The following is a 21045-nucleotide window of genomic DNA, read 5'->3' as shown; positions in this document are numbered from 1 at the left end:
CAAGTATTAATTAGAATGTAAAATTTCATCTGCAGTCATCTTGCATTACTGCTGTTAAGAGGACAAGTCTTCCATTGCCCTGTGATTTCTGAGTGTGCAGAGTCATGGCTAAAGCTGGGCTGGAGACAAGAAAGAGGAGTTTTCGCCAACTGGCCACTAATTCATGTGTGAGTGTTATTCAGCACCCAATTTGCTTTGCAGAACCAGTAAAGGTGAGAGGCTATTGTAAACCTGAAAAAACATGTTTGTGCTACAGCACTTGATTCCAAAATTGTCCTAGAAAAGAACAAATACACCTTTGTAAAAAACATTATGTGGTTTCTATTGCTCATCCCTCTACTGTGTGAGAAGCTGCCTGGAGAGCAATACTTGTTCAGCTGATGTTCTGAAGGGATTGATTCAGAAGCTATGACAAAACACCAGCTTCAGTTTATAGAGTCAGGCATCAGAAAAGCTGGAAAAGATCTCTAAGGTAAGTGAATCCAGTCTTTGACCTGGTATCTGCACTTAGGTGGTCTGCAGGGATCTCTGTGATGCCATTTTTAGTGAGTTCACCTATGGAGTTTATGGGGTGAGCACAGGAAACAGAGCCCAGATTTGACACATGAACAAAATATGTGGGATTTCCAACTCCCCACAGCCCTCGGGTCACCTGTGCAGCTGCTCACCTCTTGCCTGGCACCAGCTGCTGTGAGCACCGCAGAGAAACAGGATTTTAGCCTCCAAAGACCTCTGTGGTTTGACTCCCTCATCTGTGTGTCACAGGGCCCAGAAGATCAGCTCTCTGCTGCAGGAAGCTGGCAATCCATCTATTTAGCACTTTCCTGGCAGTGCAAGAGGTAAGAATGGGAGAGGTGGACAGCAAAGTCCAGCTTCATCATTTCTGGTAAGATCAGATGAAAATACTGAGGAGTTATTTTAACGTGAGAATAGGGAATAGTTTTAATATTGAATATGATTAATTTACAACAAATTCTAAGTAGATTAGCTGTACATACACCATGTTTCTTTCCCTGGATGATCATTTATCCACATAATATTGCAAACCAACAATTAGAGCAGCATTCCCTGTGCTCTGATAATACTCTCTGATGTTCCCAGGCTCAGGCTGCTCAAGTGAACGATGCATGGGCTGTGCAGCAGCTGAGCGTGGCTGTAACAGCATCGGGGAATCACGAAGCATCATGCAGGAAAGCCTGGGGCTCCTGTGCCAATGGAGTTTCAGGGCAAAACTTGTAGTAAGCTGGTGTTTTCTTGCTTCCAGTCTTTTCCTCCAGGCTCTTAGATAGTGGCCAGAGGATGAGGTTGGTTGTGGCCTGGTTTATCTGCAGTTGCAAAGCAATGCATCACTCTGCAGTCCTGTGAGGGAAGCCTTTGGTATCTTTCCAGTCTTTAGTTTTCCTCAATTATTCATCTGAGGGTTGCTTAATTGCTAAGTCTCCTACTTTTAGATAATATGGGGAGGTGTGAAGGAATGCTGTTCAGACACAAACTGGTCCCTTCTCAGCTTCAAAGGGCAAATAGAAATTCTCTCCCTGTTCTGTCTCTCGGGCTGCGGTGACACCGATGGCTCTTGCTGAGCTCTTGCCAAGGCTGTAGCCAGGGCTCAGCCCTTTCCCATCTCCTCCTGGGCAGCAGGAGCACTCTGGGACTGGTTGTGAGAGCTGTGTCTTGAGAGGAGTGCAGGCAATGCGTGCAGGAGGAACCTGTGGTGGATTCTGTGTGTCATATTTCAGCAGACATTCACTGCAGCCTGCTGCAGAGTGAGACAGTTCCTGGTGTCTGTGTAACCAGGTACTTGGTCAGATGTTAAGAAGAAATTCCTCCCTGTGAGGGTGGGCAGGCCCTGGCACAGGGTGCCCAGAGCAGCTGTGGCTGCCCCTGGATCCCTGGCAGTGCCCAGGGCCAGGCTGGACACTGGGGCTTGGAGCAGCCTGGGACAGCAGGAGGTGTCCCTGCCATGGCAGGGGTGGCACTGGGTGGGCTTTGAGGTCCCTCCAGCCCAAACCAGTCTGGGATTCTGTGATTCTTCTGTCTTTATTTTCACTTGTGAATTGATTCCAAGTCTACAGTGGTTTCAATGCCTGAAACCACTCACTGGGGCTGCTCCATCCCTGTGTGCACCTGGAGGAGGAGATGGTGAGCACGCAGCTTACAGTCCTGCTGCCCTTTCTCCCAAAACTATAAACACCAGGCTTTTCTCAAGTTTTCTACTTTCATTCCACTCTCACCCCTCAAAATTTTGCCTATTTGTCAGTCCTAGAATAAGCCCCATTTCTCTCTGGCACGGTGGGAATGTGCAGGATTTCTGCTGGGTGCCTTGATGCCTATAGGTTTTGGGGTCAATGAGCTTATGCAGAGCTGTGCTCATGCTGGAAGATAAACCTTGTCTTTAAAGAGTCTGGAAGAGCAGTAAGGAGGATTTTAAGTTTGTCACAGCAGAAGCTGTGTCCACTTGGCACCTACAGCCATTCCAAGGCAGACTGTGAAGTCTCCAGAACAGTTTGATGATGCAGTGTTAAAACAACTTTCTGCCAGTGCTGGTAAACTGCCATGGCTTGTCTAAACTACCTATAGCTAAAGAACCACATATGAATTTGCATTTTCAGAGGGAATTTCCTGTGAAGTTTGAATGTGCTTTTTTAGTGACAGCAGCCTATTCAACACTGCCTTGGCTCACCTGAAGCCCTCTTGGCTTTCACTCAGTGTCCACGGTCACATTGTGGCTGTTGAATTATCAGAGAAGCTATTCCTGGTTTTCCAAGAAACTGTTCTGAATTAACCACTAAATGCTAAGCAAAGATCTGTTGTGCTGTCATTTTTGGTGAGGTTTCAAATGGATTATTTTTGTGCTATGATGAATTTTAATAATTGCTATAAGTATGCTATAGTCAAAATGAGGGAGAATGAAACCCAATTATTAAACCAGACTGCTGTGACTGGAATCTACAGCTGAGATATTAAAGCCCAACTGTCATGCTTAAAAATTAACTCAACCTGCTGGCAATACTGGAAGAGAAAATGAACATTATTAATGAGATAACTGATCATTATTTCTTTTTCCTCCCACCATTAGAACAATATTTTGCAGTATATCAACGAAAGAATAATTTATATCATATACACTGTGTGCTTTCAGCAGTGCTTTGCTATCTCCTGCTTTCCCAACACCACTTTTATGGAATTAATGCTTTTTTCCAAGTTTCCTTTGCTGCCTTGGGCAGTGTAAGGCCTGAGGGAGCCAGTACAGGCTGCAAATGTTACTCAAAATGCCCTGTTTGCACCTGAACCCAAGAGGAATCATCCACATCCCCACTGACAGGTACCTATTTGTGAGGACTTTCTGAGCACTCTGAAGTTTCTGATTCAGCTTCTCACTCAGCACAGCTCCTCCTCCTGCTGCAGCCAAAACCTTGGCATTGTGGAAGAGTAAATGCCCCTCAGGCCCAGTGGGTTGGGAGACAGTTCTCTGCACAGTAAGGCACCTGCCCACCCTGAAAAATGTGCTGATATCACCTGGAAAGGCCCACCTTTGTTGGGGAAGCTTCATGACCAAGACTTTCCCCAAATTATTTCAGAAACCTGGTGTCTTTCAGTGATAAATGTTTTTGCAGAGAGGATGGATAGGTTCTGCTTAAGCTGTGCCCTCAGTCATACGTGGGAGCAACGTCACAGGCTGTGCCACCCAACCAAGCCCAGCAGGCCGGGAGGAGAGCCCGGGGCCAGCAGGAAGCTGAGAGAAGGCCCTGCTCTAGAACTGAGGAAGTTCCACCAGAAGCAAACAAAGATGGCAACTTGAAGGCATTCCCTCTGTGCTCAAAGATTGTCTGAGAAGACTAAGACGGGAGCTTGTCAAAAACCCCAGGAAATATCTGGGAAAAGGTTGTATGTATGTTGGTTGTGACCAGGTACAAAGCTCCTGCGGGAAAAGAGCCTCTGCAGCAGGCTGGCTGGCTGAAGGGGTCTTATTTCTTCCTAGAATAAAGATTACCACTCAAATGCAATTTTATTTTTATTGTATGAGGGGAAAATATTTTCCAGACCTCTAAAACTAGTTTCAAAAACACAGATGTGTTGTGGAAAAAGTAATGAAACATACGGGGATTTCTCTCTACAAGAGATATTTCTAAATATTTCTAAAAATGCAAAGTGAAGACAAAATGAGGTCAATTTTTGGATTCTAAAACTACTTAGCAAAATCTTAAACTACTATAGGAATTGGGAAGAATTATTTGGGGGTGTCTCTCTACAGAAAAACGATTTTGAAATATTTCTACAAATTTCTAAAATTTAAAAGTGAAAAATTAAGCAAATGGGGTTGCTTTTTCTCAGGAGCCCCATGCTGCTGCCTGCCCCCTGGGCTCCCCCAGCCCTCAGGACCCCGCCGCTGGTCACAGCAGCCCCTGCCTGGCTCCTGCTGGCCCACACTGTGGGCATCCACGGCTGCTCCTGGCCATGGAGCTCAGCCAGTGCTGCTGCCAGCTGGGCTTTGCTGCTGCTGCCACCCAAACACTGGGGTGACGGCACCTTCCCTTTAGTGCAACAAAAGAAAGGGCCATCACCTAGCCTGGCAGAGAGCAGGGTTAACTTCATTGCTCTTTAGAGGGCAGGCCCAGGGGGCTCAGGGGCAGAGGAAGGGACATGTTAGTCTCAGGAGGGGCTGGAGGGTGCTGGGCTGCTGCTGGGGTCTATAGAAGAAGTCGGGACGGCACAGAGGAAGATCCAAAAAGAAATGCAAGTAGCTTGGGGATATACATGGGAAGAGGAGGTGGCAGTGCGATCTCCAGGCGAATAGGAGATTTCATTGTCAATGGCTGTTCTGGAGTCTTCAGCTCAAAACTCTTGACAGGGATGCCCAGGACCTTCTTACTGCTGGAGGAGCTGCTCCTGCTGTTTGGGTGTGAGGTGCAGCCACCATCTTACAACTCCTGTCCAGAGGTGAAACTGTGGAAAGAGGAGGTGGCTGAGGCCCCAGGTGCCAGTGGCACACAAGGAGCCTCCTGCACAGCAGGGCCCAGAGCTGGCAAGGCTCCCCAGCACGGCTGGAGCTGCTGGCACAGCTTGGCCCAGCTGCACAGCTGCCCGTCAAGGCCCCGGCGAGCAGGACACAGCTCTGGGCAGGCTCCCTGGCCAGGAGCGGGCCCCAGAGCGCCTCTGCCTTTCAAGGGCAATCTCGTCCCTGCTCTTTCTCCTCCCCACCGTGCTTTGCCTCTGCCCTGTGCCCCTGGGGCTGCTCTTGGCCAGGCAGCCTCAGTGGGAGCCAGCACTGGCTGCAGCCCCAGCAGGCCCCCCAGGACAAGGCCCAGCAAGGAGGAGGCCAATGAAAGCTCTGGGCAGCAGCCGAACCCTCAGCAGAGTTCTTTGGACAATCATGGACTGGCCACACCTACAGTGCAGCCTCACTGGGAATGTTTCCTATGTACAGTAGACTTTCAAAAGAAGCTGTTTGAGGGAAAGGTGAACTAAACCCTCACCCTTTTCTCTTCCAGCAAGTCCAAATTTGGACAGAGCAATAGATGAAGATCAGCTCCAAGACAAGCAGGCCTGCCAGTAACCCTAGCCAGAAGCCTGTTCCCTGACAGAAACCCCTTCCAAGGCCCTTCTGGGCATCAGGAACATGTGCTGTGGTTCCAGCTGCACCTGTGGGAGCAATGGGGAGCGTCAGCCCGTGCTGTGCTGCACTGCTGAGCTGGCAGCATGGTGGATGCGGGCAGGACGTTCTCCGTTTCCCCCAGAGCTGGGGCCTGCAGGCACCTTGCTGCCCCTTGGCACAGGCTGTGCCACCCAACAAAGCCGAGCAGGCCAGGAGGAGAGCCCGGGGGCGGCGCAGCTGCTTGGAGGGACATGGGCCAAAGCCATCCCTGAGCAGCCACTGCCAGCCCTGGCCCTCCCTGCCACGTGACAGCTCCCCCAGCCCCAGGGTACAGAGTCAGGCCCTGGCAGGACCCAGTGCAGGCCCTGCCCAGTCGGGATCCAAGGCTGGCTCTGGCCCTGGGCTCACGGCAGGGCTCCCACTCGGGGCTGCTCCTGTGCCTTGGGCCTCTGCGCACTCAGGGCCAGCTCCAGAGCAGCTGCAGCGGGAGGGAGGTTGGTGCACGAGTCCCCTTTCCCCGGGGCTGTGAACGAGCTCCAGAGGCACCTCCAGCTTTGGCTGCGGTTAGGCCGTGCAATGGCACACCCCAGTGGAAGAGCTGCAGCCACAGGGCCCTGCTGAGCCCGGCACAGCATTTACCATCTGAGCCTGTGCCCATGCCCATGCCTGTGTTTGGTTTGGCCTTCCTTCCTGCAGCAGGGGCTGTCAATTGGCCTCTGCTTTGTTGGGAAACACTTCCTTCTGTCCTGCCTTTTGGCCCATCACTGGAGAAACAAAAATTACACCTTAACAGATAGAACAGTTATCCATTACTTTGATGGCATCTTCAGGACGTCATGCTTATGCAAAATCGGGTAAACTCAACAAATCATCTAGGCTTTTTCCACTGGGCCAGGGCCCACCCTCCTCCATACAGCTGCCAGTGCTGAGCAGAAGCTGTGAGTGGATCGTGCAGGGCAAGGCCGCACATGTACATGGCTCTGTCCTGGCACCTGCAGCGATGCCCTCCTGGCCGAGCTTTGGGCTCTGAGCTGGCAGCTCTCCCAGGGGAAAGGCCTTGACCTACCCTCACCATCTCCCAGAGGCTCAATCCTGAACGTGGGCTGGGAAGCCAGATCACCTTTACCAACAGGCTCAGCTGCAAAGAAAGGCAGGACACAACAGCTCCAATGGCACTGCTGAAGATTCTCCTTCAGGCCCGAGTGGCAGTGAGGGCACCTGGGTGATTGGTGCCACCCAAGGCACTCCCTTGGCTCTGCCTTCCACTCAGGAGCAGGGCCAGGGGGACCTCGTGCTTGCAGTGACCCGCACACTGGGATGGAAGGAACCCGTTGCAGGGTTGTTGGGGCAGAAAGGACTCCCTGGAGCTGCCAGCAGCTTCAAACCCAGCCCCAGGCAGGGCCAGGCCTTGGCAGTGGCAGCAGGAGCAGCTCAGGCTCCCTGGGGGCAGCAAAGGAGCTGAGAAAGGCTCAGCCCCGGGGCACAGTGCCAGCCCCTTCCCTCTCTGCTCTTCTCTGTGGCTGCACAGAGCACACAGAAGGACACTGTGGCATTGCACATGGGAGGAGTGTGCAATGGACAGCTAAATGTCCCTTCTTCCCAGTGGCAGCAATCCTGTGGGATGACTCAGGGCCCCAGAAAGGAGCAGGGCAAGGTTTCCAGAACTGATCAACCTTCAGTGAAATTTAAGGGAACTGGCTCATGAGTAAGCCCTTGCCACACTGCCATGGATTATTCTGTCAGGAAAGGTACATTGAGAACTTGCCTTCAACATCTGGCAAGGTCTTCAAAGTACCATTCACCAGCATTTCCAACTACTCCAAGTCACATGCCAGTCGAGAAGGGAGCACAGATGCTACAGAACCATTTCCATTGTGTGCTGGGATCCCCTTCTCCCTTGGGGAATTGGGCACTGCAAGGGGGTGGGGTAAGGCTGTGGGAGCCTGTGCCTCCTGGTCACTCTCCACGCTCTTTGCAGGTCCTGTGCAGCATGCCTGGAGGGGAAGCTGGAGCAGCCCAGGGCCCTGGGGCTCTCTCCCTCCCACACAGGAAAGCCTCACTAAATGCTTGGGGAAATCTGCAGTGCCACAGCTGTCGCTCCCAACCTCCGTCCCTCCCTCCTGCTTGCCCACCTGCCCATGGAACAGCTCCCACAACCCACGGGCACATGGCCAGGCCCTCTCAGGACCCACTGGAGCCTTGATCTCCTTCTCTGCCCTTTCCCCATCATGGGCACACCGTGCAGCCGCTCCCAGGTTTCGGGACGTGTCTCCCACGGAGGGAGCCCAGCAGGACAGCTCAGTGCCTGAGTGCCCTGAGCCTGCTCGGGACAATTCCTCTGGGCTGTGCCCATCTTGTCCGGGCTGTGCCTGCAGTGCCAAGCAGCAGAGAGGGCAGCTCAAGCCTCAGCAGGGCTCAGGCCCAGAGGCACAGCAATTACCTCCTGTGGCTGTGCCTGGCATCGCCTCCCTTCCTGCAGGAAATGCCACCTTCCATAGAGCCTCTCTGTCCATCCCTTGAGAAAGGAAGAGGCATAGCTGGATCAGATGGAATCATTGCACATTCAGGAGGTGGCCTCTTCAGGAGACAATACTTCTCCAAAACATGGAAAAGGAGCAGGAAAATCCTGATCCCCCCAGGCCTTTGGGGTTGGCTATGGCCCTCCTTCTACCAAGCAGCCACACCTCAGGATGTGCCTGGGGACCGGGAAAATGCAGGGGATCCCTGGTGAGTTTGGGCTGTGTGGCAGCTGATGCCCAATGCCTTCCTGCAGAGGCTGGGGAGAAGCTGCAGCCAGGCCAGGCTGGGAAACAGCCCTGCAGGGCGTGGAAGCAGAGCAGGGCATCAGGACTGCCATGGATCCCTTCCTGCTGTTCCAGGCACAGCGTGTCCAGATGTGCAGCCAGAGCCCTCGGCTGCTGAGCCCCAGGACGAGGCTGAGGGAAATGCACCCACCATTCCCTTTGAGCAGTTCTCTCACAATGTGCTTCAGGATGTTGTTTGGTCCCTGAAAATTAATGATACGGTTTGGCATTCGGGTGAAGTGGGGAAGCTGAATATTCCGCCCATAAAAATTGAAATACAAAATCCAGACATACCAATCCGAGTAAAGCAATATTCAATATCACTAGAGGGGCGGACGGGATTAAAAGCACTGATTGAAAGTTTAATACAGCAAGGAATATTAGAACCCTGTATGTCACCCCACAATACTCCCATCTTACCGGTAAAGAAACCTGATGGGAGTTACAGGCTGGTCCATGACCTGAGGGCAATAAATCAAAGAACTATTACACATTTTCCAATAGTGGCCAATCCATATACTTTGCTGAGTCAATTGCCCCCTAACTACACGTGGTATAGTGTAGTGGATTTAAAAGATGCCTTTTGGACTTGCCCTTTAGATGAGGGCAGTAAAGATTATTTTGCCTTTGAGTGGGAAGATCCAGACACCGGTAGAAGGGAACAGCTCAGGTGGACAGTATTACCGCAGGGATTTACTGAATCACCTAATCTCTTCGGGAAAGCATTAGAAAATCTCTTGAGAACTTCTCAGTTGCCAGAAGGAATTAAATTGTTGCAGTATGTTGATGATTTGTTATTGGCCGGGAGACTGAAGAAAAAACTAGGAGGAGCACTGTTGATTTGTTGAATTTTTTAGGTGAAAATGGTTTAAAAATATCTAGATCCAAATTACAGTTTGTAGAGTCAGAAGTTAGGTACTTAGGTCATTGGATCAGTAAGGGAAAGAAAAAGCTGGATCCTGAGAGTGTTTCAGGAATATTAAACATGGGACCCCCAACATCAAAAAGAGAAATAAGACAGTTTTTAGGTCTTTTAGGCTATTGTAGACAGTGGATTGAAGGACTTAGTGGAAAAGTGAAATTTTTGTATGAAAAATTGTCTGCCAACCATTTTAAATGGACGGGGGAAGATGAGAAGAGATTTGAAGGGGTTAAAGAAGCTTTATTACAGGCTCCTGTACTAAGCCTTCCAGATCTGGGAAAACCCTTTCAGTTATTTGTGAATACAACTAATCAGACAGCCTACGGAGTGCTGACTCAAGACTGGGCAGGAAGCCGAAAACCAGTGGGCTATTATTCAAAACTGTTAGATCCAGTTAGTAAAGGCTGGCCAACATGTTTACAGGCTTTAGTAGCGACTGCATTACTAGTGGAAGAGGCCTGGAAAGTAACCTTTGGTGCACCTTTGGAAGTATACACCCCTCACAATATCAGGGGAATTTTAGCACAGAAAGCTGAAAAATGGTAAACGGATAGCTGAATACTGAAGTACAAGGCTATCTTGATTACTTCCCCTGAGTTAGAATTAAAGGTGACACAAGTGCAGAGCCCTGCTCAATTTCTTTATGGGGAGCCAGGGGAACAGCTGGTACATGATTGCATAGAGGTTATAGAATTACAAACAAAAATATGTCCAGATTTGGGAGACCAAGAATTGCAAAGGGGAGAAAAGCTATTTATAGATGGGTCATCCCAGGTGGTAAGTGGGAAAAGAAAATCAGGTTATGCTATAATCAGTGGGGAAGAGCTTGAGGTAAAGGAATCTGGTCCCCTTAGTCCCTCCTGGTCAGCACAAGCTTGCGAACTTTATGCACTACACCGTGCATTACTAATACTAAAAAGGCAAGAAGGGACTATTTATACAGACTCCAAATATGCTTTTAGTGTAGTACATACTTTTGGAAAAATTTGGAAGGAAAGGGGACTTATAAACACTCAAGGGAAAGGGTTAGTACATGAAGGATTGATAATTCAGATACTTGAAGCTTTAAAAGGCCCAAAGAAAATAGCAGTGGTTCATGTGAAGGGACATCAGAAAGGGAGGGATATTAGAGTCAGAGGAAATAATCTGGCTGATGAAGAAGCAAGAAGAGCGGCTTTAAGAAAAAGGGATTCTAAAATCATGACCTTGCAAGAAACAGAAATTCAGCAGGAGACACCCTCCCTTTCACTAGCAGAATTGGCAGCTATAAAAAAGTTGGGAGCAACATTTAAGGAGGGAAAGTGGATTCTTCCTGATGGCAGAATTATGATGCCAAAACCAGTGGCACGTCAAATTTTAGATAACTTACATAGACGGACACACTGGGGAACAAGAGCCCTTTGTGATAATTTTTTAAAATTTTATGGGTGTACAGGGATATTTGAAATTGGAAAACAAATTACCCAGGGGTGTCTCACCTGTCAAAAGGTAAATAAAAAGGTGTTGAGGAGCCCTCCCTCTGGAGGACGAAAAACAGCCTACAGGCCATTTGAAAAGATCCAGGTTGACTTTACAGAATTGCCTAAAGTAGGTCGGTGGAAATATTTGTTAGTTATAATAGATCAATTGACTCTGTGGGTCGAGGCATTTCCAGCATCTCAGGCTACAGCTCAGACGGTGGCTAAAATATTATTGGAACATGTAATTCCAAGATTTGGGTTAGTGAGGGTTATTGATTCAGAGCAGGGTACGCATTTCATTTCTAAGATAATTAAGGACTTGACTCAGGCTTTGGGAATTGCTTGGGAATATCATACACCATGGCACCCTGAGAGCTCAGGATGGGTTGAAAGAATGAATCAAACTATTAAGCAACAATTAACCAAATTGATGATAGAAACAAAATTTCCCTGGACCAAGTGTCTCCCTTTGGCTTTATTAAACATCCAAACTAAACCCCATTCTGAGACTGGAATTTCACCATATGAAATGTTATATGGAATGCCCTATCCTCAAGGTATGAAAATGGACCCCTTGGTAGTTAGGGATAGAACCATCCAGGGATACATAACAACTATTGCAAATAATTTAAAGGAATTAAGGGAAAAAGGAGTTTTAGCTCAAACAACTCCCCTGGATTTTCCAATCCATACTATTCGACCAGGACATCATGTATTAATCAAATGCTGGAGGGGAGAGAGTTTGGAGCCACGGTGGGAGGGACCATTTTTAGTTCTGCTGACCACCAAAACTGCAGTTCGAACAGCAGAGAGGGGTTGGACACATGTATCACGAGTAAAAGGGCCAATACCTGATTGGAAAATTGTCTCAACACCAGGGGATTTAAAGGTAAAATTAAGAAGGACTTAGAAATTAGGTAGGTTTTTTTCCTACAGAAGAATTGGAGTAAGAACGTAATTTATGACATAGCAACAGAAGTCATGTGATAAAATGGTCGAATTTAAGTTGATTTTATTAACCCTAATTTGTTAAGAATGGACTAGGCATCCTGGAGAGGCTGCCAACTGCAATTCCCTTGAGCTTGGAAGCAGAAGAGCATTGGTGGAAAAGAATAAAAGACTTCCTTAATTGATGGGAACAGCCTAAAAGGATCGAAGATCTCCTCCAAGGTCACCCACCTGCAACACTAGTGGAATTGCAATCCTAACAACTGAGATTGATAACACCTGTTGTTGAAGGGGTCTAAAGACAAGTAAAACATTGGGAGTGCGGTAAACATGGTTTAAGGTGTCATCCCTGGATGTGTATCGTTTGCACACTTTGTTTTGACTCATGGTGGAGAGTAATTAGGAAGGAAGAGAAGGAAAGACAATTGACTTGCTTGTTTTGCTATGGTTATGTATTTAGCCGGCTAACTATAGAACGAATTGCTAGTGATTTTTTTGGGATACCTTTGAGACTGGGAGACGGGACCCTTCCAGCAGCAATTGGATTAACAGAGAACTTAGATCAATTGGTTCTTGCTTTATTTGCTATAGCACAAATAAGAGAACGAGCAATTCACAATAATATAGACCACTGTCTTATAATTGATAATTGTTGTGGAGAAGAAGTTTATATACCACATCATAGACACATTCCAGGGGCACATTGGCGTCACGAGTGTGCCTATTGGAGACGGAGATTTAATAAACTCCCTGCTCTGGAAGCAGAAAGATAATTAGTAAATCTTACTGTAGTTGGCAAATCCCTGAAATTTTGGAGTATATGAATTTATGGGGTTCTGGCCTAACCTTTTCCCTGTTCTTTTCATTTTAATCATTCATTTTTAACTAGCCAGAACAAAGAAATGGCATTTAAAAAGGGGCAAGCAAACTCTGTGGGACTATGGGTACCGAGGAAACCAAAAGCACCAATGACTAGATCCCAGGGTATTACCTTTGCTACCGAGAAGACTGGCATCTCGGCCCTTGGTTGCAACCCAAGGGGCCTTGAGAAAGGTAGAAAGGCAGATTTCCTGAGGATTATTTTCACTGTGATTATTCTGGTACCCTTGGCGGCTGGCCAAAGCCAGAAGGCCATACTGAACAGAGTTTCGGCAATGAAAAAGCAACCAGAGCAAAAACAAGTCCCAGCAGTTTTAATATTTGTAACTATTGCAATCACTCTGTGTGGATTAAGGACAAGATGGAATCTGTGTTTGTGACACATCTGTATGTTAGTTCTGCCTGCTACAATCGCAGCAGCTTTATAGATGTTTGTGTTAAGGAAGATGTATTGGGTAGGGAAAAATTTGGGATATAATGGGCGAGCTCCTTACCCCCATGGTGATCAAATTTGCCCTCAATATGAAAGATTTGTTTGTTTTGAAAAAGATGATAATGGAAAGGATCCAAGCATTGGCATGGGAAATCGGGCACTAAAAGAAAAATTGAAAGAGAAAAAAAAAGAAGAAAAAGAAACAAAGGAGAATAGAGGAAAGAACAGGAGAAAAGAGTCAACAGAATTGGCTGAATTGTATAAACAGCTAAAACAGTATTACAAAGATTGGGATTTGCCAGCCTCAAATAAGAATCTGTTTGTGGGATTGATGCAAGAGATTGCTACGGAATTGGGATTATCCAAATGTTGGATTTGTGGAGGTCTAAAAATGGCTGAAAGATGGCCATGGAAAGGTGAGAGCTTAGCTCCAGAGCAATTTTTAAAATGGAACCACACCCAAATTTCTGAATTTACAAAATACAAAACATTGAAGAGACCTGAAGGATGGATTTTAAGCCATCAAGTAATTGGAATTATTTGTATAACTCGAGAAGGAAGGAAATTTAATAAAATAGTAGGGCATACTCCTTGTAAATCCACGTTGGTGGTTAATATGGATGATCGTTCAAAAATCTGGCAACCTAAAAACCCCGCTGGATATTGGGGACCAATAAAAGAAATAAATTGTGAATGGGATGAACAAATTAATTTATGCTGGTACAGAAGTCCTGGAGCTAACCCCTACCAATCCATCGACAGCCTGAGGTCTTATTGGGAACAACCAGAGAAAACTGATAAGAAATGGAAAGCCCCAGATGGGATATATTGGATTTGTGGGCAACGAGCATACAGTGAGTTACCTCAAAAATGGGGAGGAACCTGTACCTTGGGAATAATACAACCCTCCTTCTTTGTTCTACCAAGGTCTAGGAGCAATGTGTTAGGAACTCCCCTGTATGAAACCCTGCAGCAGAATAAAAGAGATTTGAGTCTCAACTTTCCAACAGCAGGAGGGAACCAAAAATGGGGGGAGGATGAATGGCCTGCAGAATGAATTATAGCATATTATGACCCAGCAACATGGGCTCAGGATGGGTCATGGGGATATAGGACCCCAGTTTATTTGTTGAATCGATTAATAAGGCTCCAAGCAGTAGTGGAGGTGGTGTCAAATCACACCTCCGATGCTTTAAAATTGTTGGCCAAGCAATATACACAAATGCGGGCGTTTGTGTATCAAAACAGGATTGCCCTAGACTATTTGTTAGCAGAAGAAGGAGGAGTTTGTGGGAGATTTAATGAATCTGAGTGCTGTGTAGAAATTGATGGTTATGGGGAAGCTATCACAGAACTTGCAGAAGAAATTAAGAGGGTGGCTCATGTGCCAGTACAAAAGTGGAATTCAATTTTAAAAGCAGATTGGTGGGACAACCTCTTTGGAGGTGTTTGGTGGAAAAAGTTGGGGTTCATGTTGTTATGTTCAGTTTTGGGACTTCTGTTTCTGCCTTGTATGATTCCGTGTTTTATTAGGTTGATTCATTGAGTGATTCAGGGGATGCAGATTACAACTATGTCTCAAGATTCTGAACCCCAAGGAAAAAGAAAACCAAAATCTATAATGGTCCTAACAGCTAAATCGACACAGGTAAAAGAACAAGGACCTAAAGAGATTGAAATAGCCCAAGAAATGTTGACCAAATTTGAAAAAGAGTGTGAAAAATTAGAGGCAGCAGCAGAAATGCTGGAAAAGTTTGAAGCTGAAAGGAGACAATGAGAGAATCAAAATTTTGAAGAATATAAAGGTTATCAAGGCACAGCCTTTTAAATACAGCACGAATCAATGATCAAAAAAGAGAAATGGGGGATTTGTGGTAAATAAGTATGATTCGTGCTGATAAAAATTGAAACTGCACTCAGTATTGATACAGTAACTAATACTTGGAAATAATAGCAGTAGTAATGCCAAATTTGGAAATAATTAAATAAGTTAAAAAGTTGTAATGCCAAAGAGGAGAGGGAAAGGAGGGGCTCCACCCACCCCCTTCCCAGCAGATGTTCTCAAGGACCACAGGAAAGAAGCTGAAGATACAGTTGCTAAAAATGACCAAGAACCTGGTTGGGTCCAAGAAAATGTTAATTATAAGGGACTTATTGCTTTGATATGTAGATGCAGTGATATGTTAGTCTTGGCTTACACTGTACTGGCTTGGTGCGCATGTGTAACCCAAAGGTGAATTAAAGGACAACGAAGAAGACTACAGGGCCTTCATCAGTGACGACCCCCAAAGACTTGTGCGACCACCAAACCGAGTGGTGGCGCATGCGTGGTAAAGGTGGTAATGAAGGCGGAGGCAGAAAAGTGACGAACCGAAAATAGGAGGAGATGGCATTGACACATGGCATATAAGGGGTGACTTTCATTTGGCAAGCTTGTACGTGAAGTGGCAAGGGTCATTGAACCCTGCACTCCGTACCCCGCGGTATTTTTTTTGCTTATGCACTATTATTGGAACCAAATTATCCCTTATTTTAATCAAATCATATTGTATCCAATTTTATATTTTTCATTTTAATTATCTCATTAAAATTGTTATTACTTTTAATATTGTTTGGTTCTTTTTAATGAGGGGATAATTGGGCAAACATAACATTAATGTAAAATGCAAGTGCAGATCTGCAAGATGATAAACAATTTAGGCAACTGGTGATGCATCTTTCTAAATCACTCTCCTTTCTCTTTTAAAATACTGATTTAGGTGCATTACCTTGCTTGTTGTCGCTTGTCACTAAAACCAAGCGACTATTTTTATTGAATGTATCATCCAGCACTGTGGTTCCTTCATACTTACGTAAAAGAAGATCATTATTTCCAGTGGTGTGTCCTTTAAATCGCCTCAGTCAATTGGCAGAACACCAGGAGGCCCTGAGGAGCCGGGTGCTGGGAAGCCCTGAGGAATTGGGTGTCAGAGGGCACAAGCAGCCCCCAGGCAGCCGCCTTGTCCCTGGCACCCGGCTGCTCTGGCGCTTGCCCAGAGCGTCTCCCAGGCCTGTGGCAGAAGCCCTCGAGGTCGGGCCTCAGCAGGATCGTGGGGGCACCCCTGAGGTGCCCAGGCTGGGCTGGCTGGGCACAGGGAGGGCAAAGCTCCCCTGCTGGGGCATGGCATGAAGAAGTGGGAAGGCCGAGAACCTGAGAATTCACCCCCAAATGTTCTGGCTTTGCCGTAACATTTACCTCAGGTTTTGTCACAAAACGATCTCTATGTGCCCTCTAGAAATTATTCTGACTTTTTCTCAAAAGTGATTTTTTCCCCAAGAGATCACCTCAGATCTTCCTGCTCAAATATTCACTACATGTACTCGACATATCACCTCCGATTTCATTATTCTCACAGTCCACTGATTACCTCAACTTGAAAGCCCAAATGTTCATTCCGTACCCTACAGGTCACACCAGGTAATTCCAGCATTCCTGTGCTAAGAAGTTCTGTCCCTCTAAGCTACTGCAGCTTCACCCCTGGCAAAGTGAAATACTCCCTGGTGCTGAGCCAACGCTGCCCCACGCTCCTCGGTGTGTCTGAGCGCAGGACAGCCCCGGGGCAGCTCCCCCAGGGCTTCTGGAAGGCCGCCCGGCGCCCGGCCCCGCGGGGCGGCCCCCAGCGGGTTCGAGTTGCCGCCCGCGGCTGAGGGGAGCGGCGGGGCGGGGCCGCCCGCGGCTGAGGGGAGCGGCGGGGCGGGACCGCCCGCGCCTGGGCGGGAAACGCTCCCTGCGGCTGAGGGGAGCGGGCGGCGGCGGCGCAGCGGGGACCGGCCCGGCCCTGCCATGTCCCTCAGGGCGAGCCCACGGCCCCTCAGCGGCTCTGGCGTCCCTTCAGCCAGCGGCATGTGCGCTCAGCCACACGCGGCGTGCCCGTGTCTCCCTCAAGTGACGCTCCCGTTCCCTCAGTGACGCCGCCGTACCCTGAGGGACACGACTGACAACCACCTCCCATCAGGGACTCTCACTGGCCTCAGTGGCATGCAGGGCATCTGCACGCCATTCAGAGATGGCATGATGGCACCTCAGCCACACACAGGACATCTGCCTTCCCTTCAGTGACACAGAAGGCACCTGCAACCTGCTGGGGAAGCCTCAAGTCTGCTCATTGGTCCCCTGTGCCCTCAGCATTGGGACACCCAACTTTCCCTCAGTGACCCTCACGTCCCATCGGCATATCAAGAGGCATCAGCCACTCTGTAGGTGACTCAGAGCGAGTGACTTGGCTCACGGTTGCCAGGGGCCAGCCGCAGGCAGAAATCTATCAGAGGTGGGGAAAAGGCTCTGGCTCTGCTTACAGGGTGGGCTGACGGCCGGGAGAGCTCCATTTCCCCCTTGTGAAGTTGGAGACAGGGCCTTTCACCCTCTCTGCAGGCAGCCAAAGCAGCACGACAGCAACAGGCCGAAGACAGCAAAGCAAAGAGCCCGCCCAGCACACAGGGAGGTGGCCCAGTGGAAAGGGCAGCATGGTACCCTGAAGGTGCCAGCCACACTCTCATGTGTCCCTGCCCTGGGAATGCCAGGAATGCCCTTTGTCTAGAGGGCCTTTCTGTGGCCCCTCTGGGCTCAAAGCTGCCTCTCTTCTGGCCCAATGGGGCCTAAAGCCACAAAGCTCGGCCTCCCCCACAATGACAGGAGTAAGACAAGGCAAGCAGGCAGTGGTGCTCAATGCCTAAGGCTGAGGGGCCGGGGTCTCCAGTCTGGAGCACAGGGAGGGCACACGCCCAGCCCCACAACTCCTGGCCTCACAGCCCTGATAGGCTGGGACCAGGGTTCCACACCTGATTCCAGGGGATCCCTCCAACCACCCACTGAGGAAGCACCAGAGCAGCCTGCTGTCAGGATCAAGGGGGCTGCCAGGGGGCTGCCTATGGCCTCTGACAGCCCATTGCTCAGGACATGCCAGCGCCCCAACCCCTCAGGGGCTACCCCAGCCCAGCCAAGCTGCCCGGCAGCAGTGCCGCAGCCCCACAGCAGCTCCAGAGCAGCCCCACAGCAGCTACAGAGCAGCCCTGTCCAGAGGCACCTGGGAGCGCTCAGCAAGGCAGCCAGCAGCACACGGGCAGGAGGACACGGCTGGTGCTTCCCGCCTGGCCCTGGGCTTGTGGCCATCTCCAGGCACTGCTCTGGCAGTGATCCCCGCAATTCCGGCCCCTGCCCAGCTGCTCTGTGGGCAGCACAAAGGCTTCAGCAGAACCACCAAAGGCAAAGGGGCTTCTGGCCATTTTCCCTGCAGCACTGCACGACTGGGCAGCTGGCTAAATACAAGCACCCTTTTCCCTTCTTCTCCCACGCCATACGGACCCTGGGCAGTAAAGAAATCACCTTAGAGCCTGTATATTAAAAGACATTCTATATTTACAAACGATAAAAAACGCAAAGGAAGAAAAGAAACATTATAAAGAAAATGAAAATCCCCGCTGGCTCACGTTACCCCAGCAAAGAGGGCCTCCTGGATCAGGTCTCTACAGAGCTCCAGCAGTGCAGCCACCCAAGCCCTGACAGACGAGGTCGAGTGATCCATGCATTGCGCAGCTGATCGTGCAGCCTCTGGAAGATGGAATATCGGCCATGCTGTGTTGCTCGGAGGACATGCAGTGTTTGAAATGCCAGCTCTGACAAGGGACTGCTCATGTCTTTTGTCAGGCGTTCAAGGGCTGCAAGAGAGAGGAAGAGAGCCAAGGTCAGATCCCGGAGCTGCGGGAAGCCGAGGAGAGACCCCTGCAAGGGCCATCCCAGCCGGCTCTTGCCATGGCCAAGAGGGAGCAGGGAGCAAGGGGATCAGCCCAGAGCTGCCGGCCACAAATGGCCCACGTGGCCCTGAAATGTCAGTGTGCTCTGCCCACGGGAGAAGAGCCCTCCACAGCCGGGGCAGGGCTTGCAGCTCCCCCTGGCAGCCCCCGCAGTCAGCCCGCTGCCCTCACTCACCAGTGCAGATCAGCTGCAGCTCTTGCTGCTGCCCCCTCAGGTGCCGCCCGGCCATGCCTGTGAACACAGAGCCTGTCACGGCCCCAGCGGCACAGCTCCCTGCCAGCGGCGCTGCCGGCGCTGGGGCCACACGGGCTGCTGGCCCGGCAGGGCTCAGCCCGGCCCTTGCCGCACGCTGCCGCCCCAGGGCACGGCTGCCAGAGGGCGGCAGCAGCAATGCCCGGGCCAGGCGGGGCTCCACGGCGCCGGGCCCGGCTGGCGCTGCCGGGGCAGCAGGCGGGGCTGGGGCTGAGCAGTGGCGGACCGGGCTGGGGAGGGATCCCGGGCTGGTGGCTCACCCATGAACCTGATGGCCACCTCTCGCAGGGGCTCCTGTGGGCTGCGCAGGTAGCGCCGGGCCCAGCGCAGGTGCTGGGCCGCTCTACTCCTGTCGTGTGCCAGCTGCAGAGAGCGGCAGGAGGGAAGGGTTGGCGCGGGCTCAGCCCCTGGGCTGGACGCTGCCTGCGCCCAGCCCTGGCCTCCCCTGGCCGCACAACCCTGAGGCGCAGCCAACAGCCGCTGGCCAAGGGCTCCCGAGGGCAGAGGCAGAGGGCCGGCGGCTGCCCGGGGAGCCGCGGTGCTGGCACGCACCCCCGCCAGGCTGGGGCTCCATGGGCACCTGGCTCGGGCCCACGGGAGCCTGGAGAAGAGCCTGCACGGCCTCTGGCTGCAGCAACCGGCAGGGGTACAGCTGTTGGGCCCGCACACTGAGCACCGCCCTCAGGGGCCTTCTCCAGGCTGAGCCTGGGGATTCCCGGCCCTCCTTACCAGGCTGTCTACGAACATGTACAGCTTCTTATTCTTCACCATTTTGACAAGGCCCCTCCTCTTCAGGAATTTGGCCGCGCAAAGCAGCATTTCCGTGGAAGCCTGGGGAACAGCAAACATGTGCAGATGTCCGCACAACCCAGGGTAAAAGACCTGAGAACCAGTGTCATAACCTGGAGCAGGCTGCAGCCTGCAAGGTACCAGCACAGGAGGCAGCCCAGCACTCTCCCAGGGGGACTGCAGCTGGCCACAAATCCTCACCTCAGCAATCATCTGATTCTCATCATAGCAGTGGAAGTAGAGTGGGACCAGGCTCTGGCTCACGTGGGACTTCAGGGCCTTTCTTCCATCTTCTGTTACTAAGTCCAGCATCTCTTGGAAGACACACATGGAGCTCAGCTGCACCTGGATATCATCCTGTATGAGAAGAAGGGCAAATAACCTCAGCATCAGCTGCTTCAGGCCCCCCAGGGCACAGGCCTGCATCTCCACAGGGCACCAAGTGTCCGGGCAGCAGCCAGTGGCCGTGGCTGTGGGCACAGAGCCTTACATGGTCAAAGAGTGGCAGGAGCTCCTCAGCCAGCTCCAGGGCAATGGGGGTGGGTATTGGGGCACCATTATCCAGCAGCAAATATCTCAGAAGAAGAATGGTCATTCTGATCATGTCGCTTTCATTTTCCTCTAGGAGCTCCACAAGACTTTCAGTCAGGCTCTGCATTTTTTCAGCCTGTGTGGAACACAAGTTTGTGAGAGGCCGCCCGGCTGCCGCAGGGCCCAGAGGCCAAAGGCCTGTCCCGAAGCACTGGGGCAGCTGGAGCGGGAGGCAGGAGAGCTGGGAGCAGCTGCCCCAGCGGCCGAAGCCCAGGCAAGGCCAAGCGACTGCGTTGCCCAGCCCCACGCTGCCTGCACGGCTTCAGCCACTGCCCCCTTCTCACCATGGAGGGATTCTTGCCCAGCACTACGAGGCCTCGGAGTGCCAAGCGACGCCTCTCCCTGTCTTCGCTCTGCAGGTTCTGTGCCATGATCTGCAGAACAGTGTCACTGCGTTCCCTCAAGTCCAGGCACTCGAGGACCTGAAAGGCACGGGGCAGTGACAGGGAGCTGGCCGGCAGGAGCCCAGAAGCTCACAAGGCTGGGCCCAGGCAGCAGCACAGGGCACGGGCACCGTCCTGGCAGCTGTGGCTGTGAGAGGGCAGAGAGCTGGGAGGCAGCTCAGCCAGGCAGCGCTGGCCTT

General features: G+C 50.6%; 1 protein-coding gene across 1 annotated transcript in view; it reads right to left on the bottom strand.

Annotated features, from left to right (window-relative positions):
* The window catches only part of LOC141729971 (olfactory receptor 14A16-like), a 37041-nt gene extending 20117 nt beyond the window's left edge, over window positions 1–16924 (bottom strand). The window contains exon 1 of the mRNA XM_074546629.1: window positions 16603–16924. Coding sequence (XP_074402730.1) covers window positions 16603–16924 — 322 coding nt within the window. The remainder of the gene's footprint in view (window positions 1–16602) is intronic.
* Between the last annotated feature and the right edge of the window lie 4121 nt (window positions 16925–21045).

The sequence above is a fragment of the Zonotrichia albicollis genome, chromosome 8 (genome assembly GCF_047830755.1).
Source record: "Zonotrichia albicollis isolate bZonAlb1 chromosome 8, bZonAlb1.hap1, whole genome shotgun sequence".
Lineage (NCBI taxonomy): Eukaryota > Metazoa > Chordata > Aves > Passeriformes > Passerellidae > Zonotrichia > Zonotrichia albicollis.
This window is presented reverse-complemented; position numbering and strand designations above follow the sequence as displayed.